Here is a 23,698-nt window from a genome sequence, read left to right on the forward strand (position 1 = left end):
CAAAAGAAAGAAATAGAGAAAGCTAAGAAGCAGCGGGAATCCCAGAAAATAAAGAAGAGAAACAAGATCACATTGGTAAGATATCTTTAAAGGGATATTTTGCTTTGAGAAGAAAAAAATTGATAAAGAAGAAGAACCCACCAGTTACATACATGTTTACATGTAGGTAATGTAAGTTGAGATTATCATTGAAGACCTAAAATATGAAGACTCTTAAGATTGATTGTTACACACATTTAGAGGAATCTGTATCATAAATGATCACATGATTGATATAAAGACCAAGATTTAGGTACAGTAATAACTCCAAGAGTTAAATAAACTTTGCACTAATCTGCAAAATTCAGACACAGTATAAGAAAATTTGAAAGGACTATCACATAAAGATAGGAACAAAATTTATTTTAATCTGCTGTTGTTGAAAATTAAGAAAACTAATGACCATTTCTGATATTTGAATGCTGCAAGAAAACCAGCCTATAAATGTATTTTTGTGATACAGTTATCTACATAAGAAAAACCTCCAAGAACAATTCAGGAGGAATGTGTACTCTGTATTAAGGCGATGACATAGGCCAAACCCTCTGATCTTTATTTTCCAGTGTCAATCTTTTTTCTCGGCCATTTGTCCTCTTATACCTTATATACTATTGTTTAAAAAAAATATTGAGAAATAAAGTGGTTTTTGGGCAAAATATTTGATGCACAACCTAGAAAACTTCTGGAGTGACAGAATATTGAGGAAAAGTTGAAAATGTGACAAGCATCCACCGGAAGTGGTACCTAAACAAAAATTTTTACTGTTGCGGTGATAATGGACGTTACACTAAACTCTAAAATATATAAATGAACTAAAATTAGAATTATACAAGGCTAACAAAGGCCAGAAGCTCATGATTTGGGACAGTTGCAAACAATACAAAATACAAAGTTTTTTATTGTCAATTATGACGCCAAATAATTTGAGCAGTACCATTAAGTTCAATTTCATACAAGTGATTACATATTGATTACATTGATTATTTAACAATTAAACAAAGTCAAGTCTTTTTCAACCAAATAATTTCTGCAGAAAAGATATATATATATATATAGTTTTACAATATAATATAGATGGACAAACTACCGGTGACTAAACTGTATCTAGAATTAATTTTCTCTCTTTGAATAAAGTACACAATAATAAACTTACTTTTTTAATTATAACATTATCCTCAGATGACATTAACCATATTAATTTTGATTTATTTGGGAGGCTTTTAAAGTTTGTGTTAACCTTATTTAAGTAATCTATATATTCAGATCTTTTATTTTCTAAAAACAGGACACTGAAGAAGAAAATGAATTTCATCTTCAACTTCAGTGTTACATAATTTACATATTCTATCCTCCACTCGAAGCCCCACATATCTGCCTCTTTCAATTTCTAATTTATGTGCACTGACTCTGAACTTAGTGAGCAGTCGCCTTTCATCCTCATTTAAAATTAATAAGTATTTTTCCATATAAATATTTTCTTTAAATAATCTGTAAGTTCTTAGTTTATTTCCATGCTGTTTATTTTGTCTATCATTGTAAAGTTCAGATTTCCAAATACAAGAATATTTCTGTTTTAATTTCCGGTAAATTAGTGATTTTAAATCCATCTTTGAATTTTTAACAAGTTTAAGATCTATATCAAGATATTTCATAAGAATAGCAATACAACTATACCAACTATTTTTGTTTAAACTATTTAGTGATCTAGAGACATTCAGGGCTTCAGAGAGAAGGATATCATCAGACTTTAATATTTATTTGTAATATCTAAACATATTTAAAATTACTTCAAGAAATAAGGGATATCTTCCCATTTCACCCAATACAGCTATATTTGTAGATTTTTTACCTAAACCCAAAGAGAAAATTTACAGAATTTGACATGAATACTTTCTTGTTTCATGTCCTTGTATAGTTTAAAAAGATTATGTTCATTTTTATTTAGTTTATTTATTACTGAAGATCCCCATATTTCACTCCCATATAACAACACAGGTTTCACAGTATGATCAAATATATGTGAAAGTGTGTTAATTTTAGAGGTTTATATAAGTTAAAACTTTTTTTATATTTAAATAAAGCTTTCAGTCCCCTTTTATATAAATCATCTTTAGCCTCTGTAAAGCTTCCACTTGCACTCACATAAATTCCTAAATATTTATAACCCCTAGCCCTTTCAATAGGTATATTATTAATATTGAATATTTTTTCATCTAGTTTTCCTGTTTTATTAAATACTACTGATTTAGTTTTCTTTATATTTATTTGGAGTCCTCATTTATCACAGTAATTATATAGTTTATCAATACACCTCTGTAGACCATAAAACATGCAGCGGGGTTAAACATGTTTTGTGGGATATTAACCCTCCCCGATATCTCTATTCAATTCAGAAGAAAACAAACTCACAGCAATACGCACAGCTGAACTCTTAAATTTAAAAGAAGTTCCAGTCCGATGTCAAATTATGACTTAACAAAAGAAACTAAGCATAATCACAATGATACATAAATTAACGAAGTACTATATCAGCAGTTACTGACATGCCAGCTCCAGACATTAAAATATAAATTAATAAATTTAAGCTTACATTGGTATATCGATGTATACATTTTTGTCTTACAATTTGAAATTGCCTGCCATAGTAAATATTTTGCAAATCACAAGGGCACGTTGAGCACATTCTGCAAATTCTGACTAATATATATAAACAGATGTACAAATTACGATATTACTAGATATCGTGTCAGTGGTTACAAGATGTCGAAATCTATACACTTGTATTTTGATAAATCAAAATGTTTATTCGTAAATTTCATTTATAAAGTTTATTAAAGTGAAGTGATGATTCGATATCATAAAAATATACAAATATATAAAATAAGATATGAAATTATAATCGACATCAAACTATGATAAGATTACAATTATCATTGTTGCCATCTATTATATAAAATAGAGGTGAATGCCTGACTTTAGTAGAAGATCAGTCTTTTTCGGAAATTGGTGCCCCTTTAAGTTGATCATCAATAGTTTTACAGGACTCGCACTGATTGTTCTTAGATATTTGTTGGTACACCGCAGTTTTAGAGTTAACAATTTCGCCCATTAGACAGTCATTATTAACACGTTCTTTTTAAAAACAGATTTCTCTTGTCTCCCCTACTCGAAGAAAATCAAAAATAATGTTTCTCGGAAATAAACATACGTTGGTTAATAAAGGGATTGTGTTGATAAATATATATAGGACCTTACTATAAAGGGTTCACGTAAACGTTGGTGCAAATAAGCAGTCAATATTTGATTCATGACCGAAACGTTCATCGATGATTATGAATGACGTAGTCATATCCCTTCAAAAATGAATTGATGGAAGTAAGAATGTATATAATAAAAATGGTTATTATAGTTATGTAGAATCAATATCAGAAATGAAATAATCTTTTAGATCACCAGCTAGAAGTCCTTCAGTTTTCTTATAAACATTCCAACACCAGACCATTTCGCCAGTAAATATATCTGGTTTCATGTGAAGAACGGCATTAAAATGAGTTTTATTTGTATTTTCTGTCTCTCTAAAGTGTCCATGTTGTCTTCCCCTTTTGTCCAGACCGATCTTAAAGAGACTTGTCTTTTTATGAACAAACTGACCTGAAATATAAACAAAATATAACAATTCAAAACAAAATCTTAAAATAGGCTTCACCGACACTGTTATCAATGACAATACTATTCACGAAAAGTTCAAAAGCGTCTCTGATTTATTATTGTTAATATCGTCATATGACAGCAACTTTAAGGTGAAAATATCTTTAGGCATTCGGCAGTATAAAATTTTAAATATGATATTCATTTAGCTCTTCATATGTACAGGATGTATAAATGCACTGCCACATCCAGTAAGAATAGTGATGTTATATCCGATATCATTCTAAGGTACACCTGAGAACGTTTCGAAAACTTTTTGAAACTTTTTGAGGTGGACTGTTAAAAGATAAAAGAAAATATCATCTGACCATTTTTCGACCTTTGAATTCAAAAATAGGAACGAATTATTAATTCAATAAGTGGCATTCTTTATAAGATAAACGTCCGTCAGATATCAATAGTCTGTTTTCAAGTCAACAAAAACCAATTGACAACCAAATTGACTTGTGATTGCTATAGACCAGGACTGAGATCATCTGCTTTTGAACAGTCCTGGTCACAAGTGTAACCAATATCTTATTTTTCTATTTTTTGAAAGTCACATTAGAATATACATATACACACACACATATATATATATAATCCATATAATTATTCGAATTAAATTTGTATATATCTTTATTCTCGTAAACCAAAGTACAATGGTACAGAGATATATACAAATAAATAAACATACACAGTTTGAATTTTAAATACAAATGTAAAGTAGAGACATAAAGTGGTTACCCAGGAGATTCTAGGCATTTAATAGTAATTCTAATAAATTTGCACAGATTGTTTAGTTCAGACGGGTTGCTACTATTCATTAGACCTTGAAAATTTAAACTATTTGGTCTGTTTACAAAATTATGCTTTAGTAGCAATTGTCTACTATCCTCTATTAGCGAGCATTCTAAAATATAATGGAACTCGTCGCCCATATCACCGGAATTACAAATTACAATGCACAAAGTACAAATACGATTTTCTCTCTGAATGTTTTGCCATCTACCAATTTCGATAGGAATTTTTGTGTTCAAAGTTCTAAATCTACAAAAGAAGCAATATTTTTGCCATCTAAAATATCAAAGTAGGTTTCGAAATTTATACATGATAATATTGCATCTACATAATATATGTTTAAAATTGTAAGCTTTGTAATATTTGTACTGTTTGTTCTTAGTGAGGGCCTCAAGGTAGAAGAGTGAATGTTAATTGAGTCACCCTCTTTAAATAATGTCATTACTTACTTACTTATAGAATCGGACTAAGATCTAATTTGAAGGTTAAAATTATGATTTCAGGAATCTTACCTAAGATACCACCAGCCATATTCGATACTCCTTTTTCGTTATCGATGTACATGTTCAGGTAGCTAACATCACGTTCAGTATCGTCTATCAAAAGTCGGCGGATTTCAATACTAACGTTATTCTCAAAACCAATATATACTGATCTTTCATGAAGTGCATTTCCATAAATGTGGATTTTACTTCCTTCAATTTCAAAGAGGCCTTCGTCATTCCAGGATTTTGCATCTCCGTTAAATGTTATTTTGTCTGGTTTTATATGAATTCGGGAAGCAGGTGCCAGTATAACAATTTCTCCTATGTATGTTTTAAACTCTCCATCTTTCTTTTTCATTGTTGATCGTACAATGCCAGCGTTAATGGTTATACCTGTTTAAAAAACGAAGACAAAGAGAAATAATGGACTGGAAGCGAAGGAATGTTTTTTTCATGTAAATCAAAGTAATGTGTCGACCAAAAAAATCTTAATGCTGTGATGACCATGAAACAGAATGATGTGTCGACCATTAAACCAAATAATCATTATGTGCACGTGTCGACCAAGAAACCGAAGTATTTGTCAACTAAAACACTAAATGGTGTTTCGACCAAAAAACCACATGATGTGTCGACCAATAAACTTCATGATGTGTCGACCAAAACAGCAATTTGTGTGTCGACTAAGCAAGTAAAAGATTTGTCTATCTGCAAAGGCAGAGAGAAGATTAAATTTACATACTTCACCCCTGCAAATTTCATTTCTCTTTTTTCACACCCCAATTCGTCAATCCACTATCTAAAAAAGATTATAAATGTATTATAGATGTTCGTTAGCAATTAAAATATGTGTGCATTGAGAAAAAGTGTAATATGGTTGTTGATTTGTTTATCATGCACCTTATCAAAACACTTTAAGCAATTGCCGCCAATTGACAATGCATACCTGCGATTGGATCTTTCAACATCCGGATAACATCTCCATCACGTGTATCGACATCAAAGCATATCGGAAATTCTATACCATTAATCCTCAGCATAAAATGTGGATCTCCACCACCTGAAAATTAGGTTTTATATCAATCAAAATTTAACTAGAATCTACCAATTTCAAAGTAAGACACAGGTAGGGTCTACTTCCCATCTTGCATTACACCTGGAAATTGATTATGAATGTCTCTAGAAAATCATAACTTTATGATAAAAAAACGAACTTTCCGTATTTATTGAGAAATATTTGAGAGGTACATTGTCTGATTCAATTCAATAATAGAAAGTTTCTGATTTATCAAAAGTTTCATGAAAAAAGTGTGTTACCTACGTCGAAACTTGTTGTCTTCAGGCATGCCAGATATATACTTTGGGCGACAGTTATACTGTATTTGTATTAATAATTGCTATCTGATTTACAAATTCTTGTTCAAAACATGTACTGCCTTTATCGGTTTGTATGTTGGTTCATATTTTCATCGTGAACCAAATATTACATTTTCTGCTTCTGATTAAAATTCAATCAAGACATAAAACAAATGAATGTCATATAGAAAAAACCCATCCATGTTCCAAAAGAGGGAGTAAACTGTTTTATCAATGTCTGTCTGTCCGCATTTTTGTCCGTCCAGTTTGATTTTCATTGCATTTTCTTTAAATGCTTAAAATTGTCATTTAATTGCTGTCTCTTTGAAGATAATGTCAAATCTCCTTTATCTATATAAAAAAATCTAGAACTGTCAATACAGTAAAATTTGGAACCTACTCCTTCGGATTAGATCAAATGTTCAAGTCTACCATCAAATATAAGATGGATCATACTCCATTATTTGTTTTAATGCACTTACTATATTTAAAACATAGGCAGTCATTGTTTGTGATGAAAAAAATAATGAAAAAAATACTTCAATTGCTAAAAGAGGAAGGCAATTCACACTACCCGTATATAGAAATTGTAACGACACTACATCCCCTCAACAGTAAATTTGTTTTCCGCCTCAAACCACTTTTTATTTCAGAACCATGCTACATGCAGCTTTACACACTTCTTTCAACTTTTTCCATTTCAATTGTAAACATACAGAGAAACCATAAAACATTGGCAACAAATTTTATCGATTCACGTGACAGTTAAATATTTAGTTTGTAAGCAATGGTAATAAACTTTCCACTTCAAATCATACAAACCTCCTCCTCCTGAACTATAACCTCTGCCTCCACCTCCACCTCCGCCTCCTTTTCGTTTCGGACTGGTTCGTTTATTATTTTTCGACGCAGAGCTCGTTGGCTTCGTACTAGATACCTTACTAAGAGCAACTATTTAAAAAAAATATATACTTTAAATGTTTATGTGATAAAACTAACTTACGGTCGTTTCCGTTCTTTCGTGGAGACATCTCCTAGGAACTTTGTTTTTAAACTGATTCAGAGTAAATTTGAGAATTCAGAGATCCTTTGAATCCTATGAATGGAATCAAATTTTGTTACCCTCAAAACATTAAATAGCTAACAACAACAAACTCAAAGAAAATGTAATACATCTATTTTCATTAAAATATGTTCTGATTTTGCACAGACAGAATGTGGCGGGGTTAAACATGTAAGCGGGATCCCAAACCTCTCCTAACCTGTGACAGTGGTATTACAGTACAACATAAGAACGAACTATAAAAATCAGTTTAAAAAGACAACTTGAAATAGGAGGTTTAACTGGCTATTAAACCAGGTTTAACCCACTATTTTTGGAAAATACATTTTTGTAAAATACATTTTTGTTTCTATACCCAGTCAATAAAGACTATTACAATGTATTCATATCGTTCGTTTGTTGATAAAATAGAATTTTAAAACCAGACAGATAATATCTAAATTTGGAGTAGATGACTATAACATAGACGTTAAAATGAAAAGAAACAAAAATATACACATAGACCAATTTTAAGGTTATGTAAATTTTCAAATAATCTTGATGATGATTTTTATTCTTGATTGTAAACTTTACTCAACTTTAAGGAAGCTGGCTTGTCATGTTTTAGATTTTTTGTCAGGTTTTCGGAATCCTCTGGTTTTATCCATTTGAATGCCTTGAGAAAAAATAAATCTGGTGACCCCCATTTTTCTTTTTGTAAATCTTTTATATGTATAATGATAACCCATCTGTTAAAGTTTTATAAAATTTTAATTACTTTTTAACAGTTTTTGAGAACTTCAACTTGTCAATGATAGAGCTATGAAAAGTCAAGAGAGAATATTTTCCCGCCAAAATTTCAATGGCTAATATCTCGAAAACAAGCACGGTGACCTATACATCTTTTTTGCTCTAGGGATTCCTTTATTAATCCGCTATCTATATAAACTAGTGTTTTAAAAAGTTAATTACTTTGAAACTGAGAAACCAACTCCCTTAAGAGACGGTTATATTCAAAAATCAATAATATAAAACCTGGTTATGCAAATTCATAACCACTGTACAAGCTAAGACATTTTTTAAAACCTGAAACGTTTGACAGCAGTTTATGACTGTATAAAGCAATCTTTGAAGTTGTGAAAACGAGATCCATGTCTATCAAAAGTTAGGATTATCTTATCTATGTTTTATGTTTGAATTTGAAATTCTTGATTATTGTGATTAAAGGGGTTCTAGCTACGAGACATATATAAAAAAAAAATTAAAAAATATCTTGTTCAATCATTAATGAAAGTGAAATGGTGAAATAATATATCGCTTTTAGCAGCCAGTATGGTTCAATTAAAACAAACAAAAGCTAAGAAACATTGACGATGAATTATTCACTTGCCAGTGAACAATTTGACATCATTGCATCCGTATTCATGTGAACTTCAATTTAACACCTAAGTTAGAGATAGATAATGCATGCATGGCGCGTGCTCAGTTATTTAAAGGAAATGAATGTCAACATTGAAAGTGAAATATAGATTCCTACACTGCAACAAGTGTTTTACGATATTTCTCCAATTGAGACAGTTTAATTTTATTATTTAAGGCGCGCAATGCTTGCCGAGCTTTTTAAATATTTAAATTTAACTGTCGAGAGTGAAGAAATTTCGTAATACACGAGTTATAGTGTCGGAATCTGTTTCTCTGTGGTTTATATCCTTCTTTTACAAAGATTTTCAGAAACTTGTATTCTTTATATGCGACGTCATCAGGCATGGTCGTCTTTTTCATGACGTCACAATAGGAAAATTCAGAAGAAAACAAAACAGTTTGACGTCATAATCAAATTTCGACTAATCATTTGCGGAGAACAGATATTTTACTAAATTCCAACAAAAGTCCTTGCAAACAGTAGAAAATGAAAAATTATATATGCCTGATATAATAAAAGATAGAAACTACAAAATCAACCATTATTGGGAAATATTTTCTGCATGAATTGCCAAGAATGTGAGCAATTCTTTACACAGGAGATACAAATTCTATCTAAATTTGACCTCAAGTGGGCCTCTTTTTTCTTAGATGGACAATTTTAACACTGAAAATGCTTCTAGTATGACTTAATATTGCCTTATTCCATAAACAGTACAAACTTAAACAGAGCATTTCCCATTTTAATAGATTATAGCTAGAGAAATACCCAAGTGATACATTTAGGAAATTACACAGCAAAGAAGGCAAATATCTCAGTTAAAAACATTTGTCGCGACTTGAATTCTGGTGTTTCCAATTAAACTCTATATTGCGAAAGGTGAAAAGAAATACAAAAGAACATTAGTTTGGTGTATTTTATACAATATAGTTAATATTGAACTCCTAGCATAAAGTTTTAAATAAGTCATCAATTTGACTTAAAAAGATGAATCAGCACTTTTCTCAACACAGTATTGTTTTCAGTGAATATTTTTCATTCTTTGTGATAAAAATCAAATGTACTAAACAAAAGCTTCAAAATAATATAACATAACTGAAGTCTGATGCCCACTATCATTTTACACCAAATTTATGAAATTTTGAAAGTCTTTTCAAATAATTCTCTAGAAAATATTTCAATAGGTCTGGTTTCAAAATTTATATTGTAAATATACACACTGCAGTTATTCATAGATAAATACACAAAAATATATTGTACCCTTACATTCAATCACAGCACTCCTAATTTAAGTTGACTTCCTTCACAAAAATAAATCTTAATAATATTGAATTATATGCATTTGAGTTGAAATATCAACTCTGATATACATGTATTATTGAATGTTGTGCATTTTAGTTAAACAATATCATGTTTCCATATATAAAAAAATGACTTTTTTTCATTAATTGAAGCGGGGCAAGAACTTTTTTTATAATAGATATTGAGGGGCGTAAAGTTTTTTTTTTATATATTTGCTGTACACCGGCCCAACCCTCAGATAAATATTGCATAGTCCCTTAGTGAACTTAAATTTGACAGCTATAGTGCCCCTTTAATACTGTGTTCTATTTTGTGTTTTTTGCTTGACCCTTATGGTTATATTTTGCGAATTAAATTATTATAACCGAGTGTTTGGTTTTGTCAGGTTTCATGGACTCCCCTTTTTAATTTACATCGGAGTTCGGTATTTTTGTTCATTATTCTCGATTCTTCATTTTTTTGTGGCTCATTTAATTTTTTTTCTCTAACTCTTTGGCCCTTTATTCTGTATTTTTACCCATTATTTTCTATTCTGTAAATCCCATCAAGACCTCATATATAAAATCAACATACGTCTTGCATCTTCATTCTCTTCCAAGTCACCGAGATCTCGTTCATCTGGCTTTATTACAACCATAGACGTCAATGGTGTGACGAACTTGTACTGAAAAAGGTCGATAGTTGTCAAACAAATGTATGATTGAAATATTTGTCAAAGTCGGTAATGCTTTATGTTGTAGGATCTATAATATACAGACCAGTTGAACAATATTTTGTGATCGTCATCACGGAAATAATACGATAACATTAAATTCTCTGAATTTCAGGATTGTATCTATGAATTTTGCTTTTTTATTATCCTCAACACCTTTCAGATTTCATCATAGTTCATTTAAAAGTTGAGAAACTGTACTCTTTAATTTATGATTGACTCGTTTTGGCTAATAACAAAACTAAAATCCATTAAGAGCATGCGCGCTCACATATGTATATGTGCATCTCCAACATTTTGAACTAAAATAGAATGCATGACAAAAATTATTTTTTTGTTCATCTTGTATAATTGCTTGTATTTTTTTTATGTTTAACATTAATTGCTCTACATCTTTTTTTCGCCTCAACACAAAAAAGGTAAAAAAAAATCGCAACTTCACGGCAATCACTCTTATAAAGAGTCTTCTAACGATTATGGCAAAATTTTACTTATTTTAGAACTTGTCTTGTTTATTATTTTTGCTATCTAAAGAGCGTTTTTTTTTTAGTTTTCAAGATAATAGATAAAGACGCAAAAATTAATAAATAGTTATCAAATGTACCAGGATTATAATTTAGTACCCCAGACGCGCGTTCTCTCTACATAAGACGCTCAGATCAAAATAGTTGTAAAGCCAAACAAGTACAAAATTGAAGAGCATTGAGGACAAAAAAGTTGTCCCAAATACGGCTAACATCGTCGTTTGTAGATGTTGTCTTACTTGTAATTTGTGCTATTTAAGTTTCTGTCTATGTATTATAGTTTTCAAGATAAAAGACAAACTTGAACAAAATAGATAAATCTCGTCATGTATGGGAAATAACTCTTTTCAGTAGTCATCTGACAGTTTTTGATGTAAAAAGACACTAGTTGGATATCAACATTTTGAACATTTCTGTTATTCCATATTTTCCTTATTTATATCGGTTTCAAAGATAATAGCAAAACTTGTATTTTACATTTTATATGCTTTTGGCATTTATTTAGCACTTATCTTCATTTTATTTTCCATGTTTTAGAGTCATTTAATAGACCAACTATTTACCAGTTACCTTCAAAGACATTGCCAGAGCCCTGTCATTTAAATTCTTCTTTTCTAATTCATTAGTTTCACCGATGGCTTCTTCTAGAAGTTGTTTGATTGTCAAATATGCCCATATTCTTTCTGTGATTTTCTCAAAATCACCAGCTTTTGTCAATTCTGGATCACGTCTCTGAATATTCGACTTAAGCTCCAGTTCCACATTTCCATTCACCCCATTACCAGTAACCAATAGATTCAGCACTTGTATGTTGTCGTCGGATAGTTTGCCAGCAATTACTAATTCTTTTCCGTTAAAAAACGTATCAAAGTTCCTTTTTGTTGCATTTTCAGCAACATCTGTGTTTTTTTCAAGATATTTAAAAGAAACATTTTGTAATGCTGACGATGCAATTTCATCGTAGAACCCCTTTATCTGTAGCGATGCATCAGAATCTTCAAATATCTTCCTAGCAACGCCTTTATTTTTTACTGCAACTTTTTTTACAAATTCATAATCTGCATAGTTTCCAAAGGCAAGACTATAAATAGGCAACCCTTTGATATTTTTCCTGTCGATATTATCAAGGACCGTTTCAACTCCGTAATAGCCTTGCCCATCAGTAAGAAATACCACAATTTTCTTTCGATTTCCCGTAGTTTCGTTACTTGGAATAGAATTCAAAAAGCGAATTCCTGACAAAAGTGCACCGTTGATATTCGTCACTTCAGAAAAAAAAAAGAAAATGAAAACATCAAGTACAGTATACAAAAGATATCTATCATAATGACTATAATAATTTACTTTTCTTGTTCTATATGCATTACCTTTAAAGCAATCAAACCATATACTATAGTCTAGAAAGGAAAACATATTATCAATCCGAATATATATATATGCCTTATCAAACATGTAAGCAAATTTATTATATAGTTTGAGTATCTGGGTTCACCCCGAGTGTGGGTTCTTGCTGGTATTTACTTTTTGTATTGCCTGCTTGATTGGACGTTTGGTATTTTCTCCGAATTGATCTAATAGTAATTAGATTACATGTACATTTACATGTATGTTTCAAGATTCTTTATTTCTCAAACACCATAAAGTTACAATGGTACAAAAGAAGTTCATCAAAAGTTATATACCATAACACAAACACACATGACAAGATGAGATGAAAATATGAAATAAAATAAAATAAACAGTATAGTAGCAAAGAGTGGTGATTAACCAGGAAGACTCACTTGAAAAGTTATAACCCTGAGAAATTTGCACAGCTTTTTCAACTTATTTTTAATTTTTAACTGAAATAGTTTTTCAAATTTTAGTATGTTACATCTGTGCAAGAAAAAAGTATCCAGATATTGTGCTCGAAAATTGCAAAAGAACTACACTGCAAAGTGTAATGAAATTCATCACCAATCTCGTTACAATGACATAAGTTACAATATCTAAGGTTTCGGTCAATTTTATTCCATCTATCAGTTTCGATTGGTAACTTATGGTTACCCGTTCGAAATCTACAATATGTTATTCTATCTTTATCACTTAAAATATTCAGATATTCCTCAAATTCAAAATTTTGTTTATACAATTTGTAGGCCAAACCTTTTGATGAACAGTCAATATCATCTCTCCATTTTTGTTGAAACTGATCAAATAACTTTTGTTTTAAACTAATACCCAATCACTTAGAATTAAAATTTCCTTGTGACAACCATATATTGCTATATCCACATTTATCTAATGTATCTTTAACGTATTTCAACCAATCTGACCTAAATTGGTTGCCAGAATTCTTCAAGAACATGAATTTGAATGTATAATATTTAAGCAATCCTGTTATCATCCCCATTTACCATTTTTGACCAAAAATTAACCATACGCAGTTGTATATATAAAGACATGGGATAAATACCAAGTTCACCATAAATCATAAAATTAGGTGTCGACTTCGTAAGGTTTAGTAATAGTTTACAAAATTTTAAGTGCACTTTTTCTATAATATCAGTTTTACTGAAACCCCAAATCTCACACCCATACAGGAGGATTGGCTTCACGATTTTATCAAATAGATCATATTGTGATTTCACTTACAAGTTGTGCAACCTCCCCTTTTTCAATACTTCATACATTGCTTTATTTGCTTTTCTAACTAAAATTTTCTTAGCACTCATAAAGCTACCTGTTCTTGAAAAATTTAACACAAGGTATGTCAATTCGTTGACTATCTCACATGGATTTCCATCATATATAAAGTTAATATTTTTGGGTAATCTACCACCAGAAAAAAATATAATCTTAGTTTTACTTGTGTTAACTTTTAATTTCCAGGTACTGCAATATTCAAAGAATATATCTAATTGCAACTGTAGATCGGGTGCATTATCCGAAAAATAACACTGTATCATCTGCGTAGAATAACACACAGTTTTAAGTAGATATCAAACTCATTCTCTATTTCATCAGTAATACAATTTAAACCACATACATTTGTTTCTCCAATAAACTGCTGAAGATCGTCCAATACAATGAATATAAATAGGAGACATATTTTCACCCTGTCTTACACCGATATTGCATAAAAAGTATTCTGACATTTCACCATTATACACAATACGAGATTTAAAACCAGTGTACATATTTAATATTTTATACATTTTACTGTTAATGTCATTTACAAGTAATTTATGCCAGAGACCCTTTCTCCAAACAGTATCAAAGGCTTTAGCAAAATCTACGAATGTACAGAATAGTTTCTTTTTCTTATTTTTCATGATACTAATAAGCATGTAGATTAAATAAATTATCTATAGTAGAATAACCTTCTCTGAAACAAGCTTGATTCTGACATAATAAACAAAAATCATCAGAAAATTTATTCAAATGTGAATTCAAAATAGAAGTAAATAATTTCCCAAAGCAGCTTATAACTGTTATAGGTCTTAAATTGCTATGATCATGTTTGTTACCTTTATTCTTAAATAAAGGTATTATATTTTCGGAAACCAAAATATCAGGAATAATTCCACTGTCAAATATAATATTAAAATGTTTCACAAACGCCTGTGACATAACACTAAAAGAGTGTTTTAAATATTCATTTACAATCACAACATCACCCGAGGATTTAGTATTTTTTTTAACTTTCTCAAAGATTTTTCAATTTCCTTTTCTGTAATAGGTGAGTTTAACATAACATTTAAATTTTTTACATTGTTCTGATTTTCTAAAACAATCTCCTCATCTTCAGAATTTCCTAAATTTAAATTCTTAAAATAATCAAACAAAATATTAATAGGTACACATGGATTGTTTCCCCTTTTACCACCGTTCAAAATTTTCCAGTATTCTTTCGGGTTAATCGATTTTAAGTTTTCTATCTTTTGTCTAATTTTCTTTCTATGTTTACGAATGCTCTTATCCATTACTCGCTAGTTTCTTTGTTCCATTGACTTTTTCGTTAGTATGGTTTCGCTTAAGTTTTCGTCTACTAGACCGAAACTTTTTTCTAGCTTCCTTACATTCGCTATCAAACCATGGTTTTGATTTTTTTTTTATATTTTGTGTATGCTTACGTCTTTTAGTAAATGTGCCGAATGTAGACTTTGCCCCATTTGTAAGTAAATGACATCCTCAACAACTTTATTAATAATTGAGTTTTCACTTGTTTTTTCAACCATTTCCGTTGACTGAGCTAGTATTTCATTTACTTTAAGTCTATCAATGTTACTAATAAAGGTGTCTAATTGTTCATTTTCCCATCTCTTAATCTTCTCCTCAGGCATGTCATCATCATGACTGACGTCGTTTTGTTTTTCATAACATTTAATCTTTAACGACAACGGATTATGAATATCCGAAAATAAAACGCTAGAATTTAATACTCAGCTTAAGAAAATTTTGGGAAGCAATATTGTTATCAACTACACTGGTGTTTTTACATGTAAAACTACCCAGACCTTTGTCTTCACATATTCTTCCATTTAGGATAAACATATTGTTATTCTTACAAAATTCAAGAAGCAAGTTACCAAAATTATTTTTTTTGTGATCCGTACTTTTCCTTAATCGACTTGTATTTAACTCCTCTAAAGTACAACTACCCTCGTTTTCAATGTCTAACATTCCTTAAAATTCTTCAAAATTAACGACGTCAAAGTCTGAATCTTCTGCAGTTCGAGCATTAAAATCTCCAAAAAGACATATAAACGATAATTCGTTAGTTTGATTAGCTAAAAACAATCTCGCGTCAATCAAAAATTAACCTTCATATCAAAATGAAATTTTACATTCGTAAACACACGTGCTTCCACAAAAGTGCACAGGTATATAAAACGAAAAAACTTGATAAAACTTTTTTGTTGTGGTCTTACTAATAGCATAACAAATGTGATAATAAGAAATAAATTTTTCTTTTAGTAATTTGATAGGGTTGTAAAAGTGTTGATCGTGCACACATTTTTAAAATGATGCGCTTCAGCGCTTCATACAAAATGTGCTTCTGTCAACACTTTTACACCTCAATAAAATTGAAAAAAGAAGCATTCATTTCTTAAAACAAATAAAGTTAAATAATATCCACCATATTGTACCATATTTTCTTTATTATGATTGCACTACTTTGTGTATTTCATATTTTGATTCGCCTTTTTATTTATCGTTTGTTTTTATTGAGGTAAAATAATAGCCTTTTGTTATCTTATTTTTTCGAAGGTTGGTGTTTTTTTCCGGGAACCTCGGATTTTTCCACAAATTAAAACTGAACCGCCACGATATAGCACTATAGTGCTGAAAATGGCGTTAAACACAAATCAAATAACCAATCAAATCTATAAAAAAAAATGGAGAAAGATTTTTTTAAAACTTTGTTTGGCATTTACTCTTTACAATATGCTTACCTCCGTCTGCTTTCATATTTTCAACATATTGAAGTGCTTTCTGTTTATTTTTGTTGCTAGCAGACAATAATGATTGCTGCCACAAATTATTTTTTTTGCTGAACAGCATTATGTTGAAACGATCACCTTCGAAAAGATCTTTCAAAATGCTTTTCATGGCACTCTTTTGTTGTGCTATTTTAGTGCCCGACATAGATCCACTAACATCTAAGATGAATAAGACGTCTTTTGGTAAAGGATCCATACCTTCTGGTGCAAAGAAGTGCACAAAGTATCCGTCAACAACCTGTTAAAAACGATTAAATGACGTGCTTATTGTGATGCATGCACGATATGTTTTTAAAAAACCCATTTATCTAAAATCTATGAAAATAATTTTGCCATTGTAGAAAGAAAACAAACACCTAAACAAAATCATCAAGTAAAATCAATAGATGAGACTTTACAAAACTTCCTTAAAAATTATTTACCTAAATGGTACTACCGTTTTTTGGCAATTTGCATATACCATGTTTATTGAATCGGATGCGAAGTATATATCAGAATTTCATGCAAGTCAATGGGTTGTTTATCAATAATTCCTATACAATATGGTAGTCATATACAACCTTTAATCCTCCATTTCTTCAAATATTGACAAAAAACTTTTGATATAAAGCGGTGGGTGCGGTTAGGCCTTTTAAAAATAGCGCCTTTGGATTTGTAACTAGATAGTTGAAATGTTGAATATGAATATGTTAAAAACGCACATAAAGCTGATACGGTCCCACTATTTCATGTTTTGCTGAAAGCAACCGAGAGCAAATTAGAATTATTTCATTTACCATGACTTCACCAGCATCAAATGTTCTCTGGACATCATACTCGACAACAAACAACCCTGATATTCCCTGGTCAGACATCTGTTTCTGGTCATCGGTTGTAGGTGCATAATGAATAGTGGCAGACTTTTGTGTTGGTCGCTCGATGATAGCCAAAGCGTTTTTCTCTTCTGTTAGAAATAAAACAAAAAATATATTAAAAAACTCTCTGAACAATTGAAGGTCTTTCCATCTCGATAATAAAGAATAAAATTTAAAAAACATATATCTGTTGGTGCATTCGCTAAAGACCAGGTTAGAGGTTGTACTATGTGAACGGTTGTCCATCAATCGGAGCCGTATACTTAATTATGTAAAAACTTGAAAGCATCCGTTTTAATGCCTTGCAACCGTTAACATTTGAACAATATAAAACATAAGTAGATATCAGAAGATGTGGTATGAGTGCCAAAGTGACAACTCCCCATCCAAATAACAATTTCTAAAAGTAAACCATTATACTCATTAGGTCAAATATGGTCAACAAAGAGCCTTGGCTCACACCGAACAGCAAGCTTTTAAGGACACTAAAACGACTAGTGTAAGACCACTCAAACGGGAAAACCAACAGTCTAATCTATTTAAAAAACGAGAAACACTTAAGAACCGCATAAAAAAAACCGACAATCAGATTCCTGACAGGTGCTAACAAATGCAGCGGGTTTAAACATTTAGATTTCGCCCTTATCTGAAACAATAGTGTAGCATCACAACATAATAAAACACACTATAAAACATAAATTGAAATGGCTTAATTTTATCAAAATATATACTTACATTAATTGAACATACACTGAACGAACAAATTTGACTCCGAATTAACTTTAATATAATTTCATCATTTAAATGGTAATTTCTACAATTACCACTGACATAAATAATAATGTCTCTAACCATTTTTTATCATTCAACTAGTTACCTATAGTCCCCAAAATAATATCATTTCGCAACGGTGGCACTGAGACCTTTGTAATTTCTCTTGACTCATGAATATACACGTCAATCTTGAAATCCTCCACAATCTGGCCTGGGTCCACGTATATTATATGCTCATATTGTTCATAGACTCGCTCTAATAATTCTTGGTAAGTAAGATTAAAGGTAACTTTACTCTCGGCTGCTACGTTTACATCAACACTGAATCGGTTGGTATGTCTTGGTCTGCAATAAAATGGAATGTTATTTGTAATAAAGGATGGTGCAATGTGTCATTTACTGACATTTTTCAATGATTCTAGGCCGTTGTTCTTCTCTGAATATTACGTTAATATCTAACGTGAGGGTACACAAAGTTGCACCTATTTTGGTTATATTATTCAAGACAAAATTTTCCATTCTGTGTTTATTTTGTAGATGTGTTCTTATTTACTTGATTGTTTCATCAATTGTTGGTGGACGTTTCGTCCTCGAGTGTATCACCAGCCCAGTAGTCAACATTTCGGTGTTGACATGAATATCAATAATGTGGTCATATTTCTAAATTTCCTGTTTAGAAAACTTATAATTTTTTTAAAAAAACTAAGGATTTTCTTATTCCAGGCATAGATTACGTTAGCCGTATTTGGCATAACTTTTTGGAATTTTGGATCCCCAATGCTCTTCAACTTTATAATTGTTTGGCTTTATTAATATTTCGATATGAGTGTCACTGATGAGTCTTATGTAAACGAAACGCGCGTCTGGCGTACTAAATTATAATCCTGGTACCTTTGATTACTAATCAATTCTGAATCCATATTGAATAAAAACATGGCCGATCCACAATTCTTTAACTTGATGAACGGAACCAAATTACGTCTATCCTTAAATTTTCATATCCTTAAATTAAATAACCGATATTTTGATTAGAACAATTTGACAATTTATAGTCCATATTTTATTCTATTTTTGAAGAAATTGATGTCTGTTACACATTTTAATTGCTAATTTTCAAAACAAGGTTTTTTTAGACGTCGCATATAAAAGATTCCATAGATTTTACTTTTCATAGTGATTATTTCTTAGTCGATATATACTGTGAACATTTTGTATAAATTTGAATTATTTAGCTATGACGAAAGACGATCACCCACCAACACTCACACATACAAACACGACAAAAACTGGACTTGCTTAGTCTCTAAGAAAACTTGTAAGATTTCCGCTGATATTTTTGCTAAATGGCTGCAATTTTGGGTACTCGTTGCATTTTTGAAACTTTGACGTAAATTCGGCCATGCAATGTTGTGATTACTTTTGATGATTGTTTGGTATGAATTTAATGATTTCATTTTTTTCAGCATAAACATAACCTGCTCTTTATTTCTTCAATTTTATTCATAAACTAGCTTTATAAGTTTTGCATTTAATCATTTAAAAATTAAGTATTTTCGCTTTTAAGAATATCTAAGCGACATAACAGCTAATTAGTAACTGTTTAAAGTTTAAAAATCAGAAACCATTCTTTAAATAAACTCATTTATACCATCTAACAGGCCTTGCGGTCATAAAAGTTTCGAGCACGATTTTGGTACTCAGACTCGAAAATCAACCAATCAAAAAACTGGATTTGTTGTTTCGAGCACTAATTTGTACTCGTAAGTTCTGAGTATAGTTTTATGACCGAGGACTCTGGTCTCTTTTACTTGAAACATCTAATAACTTATTGTGATCGTGTACTTACTTTTGTGCCACATGTCCAGCACTTTGACCCTTCTTCTTTGCTGTATCATATTTCTCTTTCGCTTTCGCTTTCTCGTTGATTTCTCCGGGATACAACTGTCCATCAATTTCCCTGAAAAATTTACAGCACCATCTATTAATATTCTAAAATAATTATAGTTAGTTTTCAGATGAGAAAAAAAAAAGTAGTGCGACATTTTTTTAAATTAATTTGATTTTTCTATTGTATTAATTAATTGCAGTTTGCAAGAATTAAATATGCGCTCTTATGGATCGGTTTTGCAACGTTCTTATGAAACAGTTTAGGTTTTGTAAAAGATTGTTTAGTTATACAACATCTATTTTCTGCACCATTATATGCATATTGTTTTGGTCTAAAATGCAATTGAACCTAAAACTTAGTACTAAGTGAAAGAACTGAAATGGGCCAAAAGTATATCAAAACTTTAAATTTTGTCTTTTGAATTTATGTCTTCGTTACTTTTTAGCAACATCAAAATTTAAACTTACATAACAAATTCTGTAATAAATGCTGCATCTGGAAGAGTGACTTCAAAATGAGCTTCAACTGAAGCTTTTGCACTGTTAGCAACTTTGCTGGTAACTAAAGTTGTTGCAAATCGGAATTTCACATCAGATGTTATGTGCATATAATATATTCTAGGATTCTGAAAAACAAAATAATATACCATATGCATGAATATTCATTTTCCGAAGCGGTCTCTATGATTTTCGTCAACGAAACGGTCAAATGAATTAAAAGTACTGTCATACAAAACATTATACAAATAAACAAATAACTGAACGAAGAGAAATCGGCTTGAGGTGTTTTAATGTTTTTTTTTAGGAAGAGCAATTATAGTAATCATAACCTGAAGCGAACACTGTTGTTGAAGGCCAACAGACATGTCGTTATGTGCGTCCCCATCCCCAAGTTATAATTACATATTAGTATGAAAACCAAAATGCTCTAAAATTAAAAGTTTGTACGAGATTGAATTTTGTCGGTCTGCCAGGCGAATATATTGCTCATATAATATGTCACAGCTGGTAAAGTAGTATCCGCTGAGTCCGAATATTTCATTTGATTTTATGATTTTAAATATTGAAGAAGAAATTATCTTCGCATTCACGTAAAATGAATGTAATTGATAAAAAGAAAATAATCAAAAAACATTGTTCTAAAATTTCTTACGTTGTTTATTTCAAGCATAGACTTTATTATCTATTATATCGTTAAAGACGTAACAGAAACTGCATTTCACGTTATTTATAGAATAACTAATCGAAGAATTAAAATAGAGAAAAATATTCAACGAGTGACCGAACAACACACTAATTCACGAATGCGCGTAGCGCATGAGTTAATAATCAGTGTTTTTCGGCCACGAGTTGAATATTTTTCGATATTTGAATTCTTTGATTAGTTATTCTTTTTATTACATTGACAAAAGGCTTTTTTAAGTAAATTAAAGACAAAAAGTAAGGAACTATATCTTTTTCTACGCGTTTTCATTTTGTTTTGATCCGATGTTATCGATAACGTCTTGACAACGCCTATTGTTGTATGACGTCAGAGAGTGAAATAACCTTGTTTATTTCACATGTAAATTATCGGTTTTTATTTCACTGGGAAATCAATGTATTTCATTGCAACCAATGTAATAAATATATTTAAACCCATAAATACAAAACATTTGGATTTATTTTCCCATGATAAAATGTTGCCGCCGAAACATAAGCAAAAGCTTGAGGACGGACACTAGAAGGTTTAATGACGTTGAATTAAAAACATTTGATACCCGTTTCGAGTTGTGTGTCGTACCAGTCATTGGTGATTCGTTTGTAGTAACGGGGAGGAAACCACCTCTATATGAAAGGTCACTTAATATGACATACAGCTGAAACAGAGGATAGGGAGGCGTGTTTTTTTTATTGAAAGGAACGAAGATAGCTTGATAGGAAAATATCGTCATACGTAACCAAGGGTAAACTATTTGGACATTTTGTTTCCAAAATGAAAGCATATGTATATGATACGTAGACTTAATTGCAATACTTTACTTCTCTAAAAAGTAAAATAACAAAAATACCGAACTCTGTGGAAAATTCAAAACGGAAAGTCTTTAATCGAATTGCGAAATGAAAAGCTCAAACACATCAAACGAATGGATAACAACTATCATTATCCTGACTTGTAGCCGGCATTTCCTTAAGGTCAAAATATTGGATTAAAGCTGGTTTTGTAACAAGCAAATCCTCTCACTAGTATGACAATCGCATAAAAATCCATTATATTGACAACAATGTGTGAACAAAACAAAAATACATAATAGGTAAACAATGTCACAAAAAGGGTGAAATAGTTAATACTGTGTAACACGAAATCACAATTAAAACAAACAAATGTGTCACGAAGGAAACCCATAAATGAATATAATCAAAACATACATTTTTTAGCCAAAATTAATGTCAAGGATTAAAAAATTTACCGTAGCACAATAACACTGAAACATTGACTTCTAAAATAATTTTTTTCTTGTCTTCAGATAAAATACGAATATTCCTAAGACAATTTGCATAAACTGGATTTTTAAATCAAGAAAGCATAAGCCACAATACGTATATATTTATTTTTGCTTGACACATTTATTTTTTGAAGCATGACCTTTCACCCGGACAAATAAAGTTCTTACCTGTGTTTTTGAATGTACAATTTGTGTATTCAAAAAAGAAATCACTATAAGTGAATGCATAATCATTGTCCCGTCCATGTTCAGTCACTGTTGCTTAACAAATTTATAAGCACCTATAATACACGATTTATGTATCTGCAGGAAGCCAATGCCGACAACGTAATCAAATCATAAAACACTTAATTCTCGGTTGAAATCTGAACGACGTCTCAAAAAAATATTAACCTGTGGTTTTTCCAAGTGTATTTTTATCATACTTTAATCGTGTTAATAGCTCAAAGGTAACTTTATATATCGAACAACGGAATTTGTTAACTAGTTACAACAAACGACAGTCAGTATTTTGAGGATATAGTACGTTGTGTGGCCAATTAGGAATATTATTGCTCAATAAAAATACTTATTACTCAATTTTTATCATAAACATAATTTTCATCTGTGCTTTTTCCTGTAAAAAGGTAACTAACTTTTTACTTCCTCTTTTATAGATACTAAGTAAGCGAAGAACTATGAGAAAAAACTTCAAATTTTAAGGTAAACATGTTTAAAATGACCAAAACGCCAAAACAAGTGTTTGCACTTTAATTCAGATAGAAACCTTTTATGTGCCATAACTTGTAAGTAGGAAGAGACAGAATGCCGCTTTGTTTAGTACATTTTATTGTCGTAGTT

At 30.7% G+C, this 23,698-nt stretch overlaps 1 protein-coding gene across 1 annotated transcript; it reads right to left on the bottom strand.

Moving 5' to 3' along the window:
* Positions 1-1,014: 1,014 nt before the first annotated feature.
* Positions 1,015-23,217, bottom strand: LOC143080837 (inter-alpha-trypsin inhibitor heavy chain H3-like). Its single transcript, XM_076256905.1, has 12 exons — positions 23,027-23,217; positions 20,841-20,998; positions 20,332-20,442; positions 18,589-18,830; positions 17,634-17,800; positions 16,810-17,095; positions 11,942-12,636; positions 10,709-10,799; positions 7,191-7,319; positions 5,959-6,072; positions 5,040-5,405; positions 1,015-3,690 (listed from the first exon to the last, which is right to left on the bottom strand). The coding sequence occupies exons 1-12, from the start codon at positions 23,102-23,104 to the stop codon at positions 3,449-3,451; spliced, it is 2,679 nt and encodes an 892-aa protein (XP_076113020.1). The 5' UTR covers positions 23,105-23,217; the 3' UTR covers positions 1,015-3,448.
* Between the last annotated feature and the right edge of the window lie 481 nt (positions 23,218-23,698).

The sequence above is a fragment of the Mytilus galloprovincialis genome, chromosome 1 (assembly GCF_965363235.1).
Source record: "Mytilus galloprovincialis chromosome 1, xbMytGall1.hap1.1, whole genome shotgun sequence".
Taxonomy (NCBI): domain Eukaryota; kingdom Metazoa; phylum Mollusca; class Bivalvia; order Mytilida; family Mytilidae; genus Mytilus; species Mytilus galloprovincialis.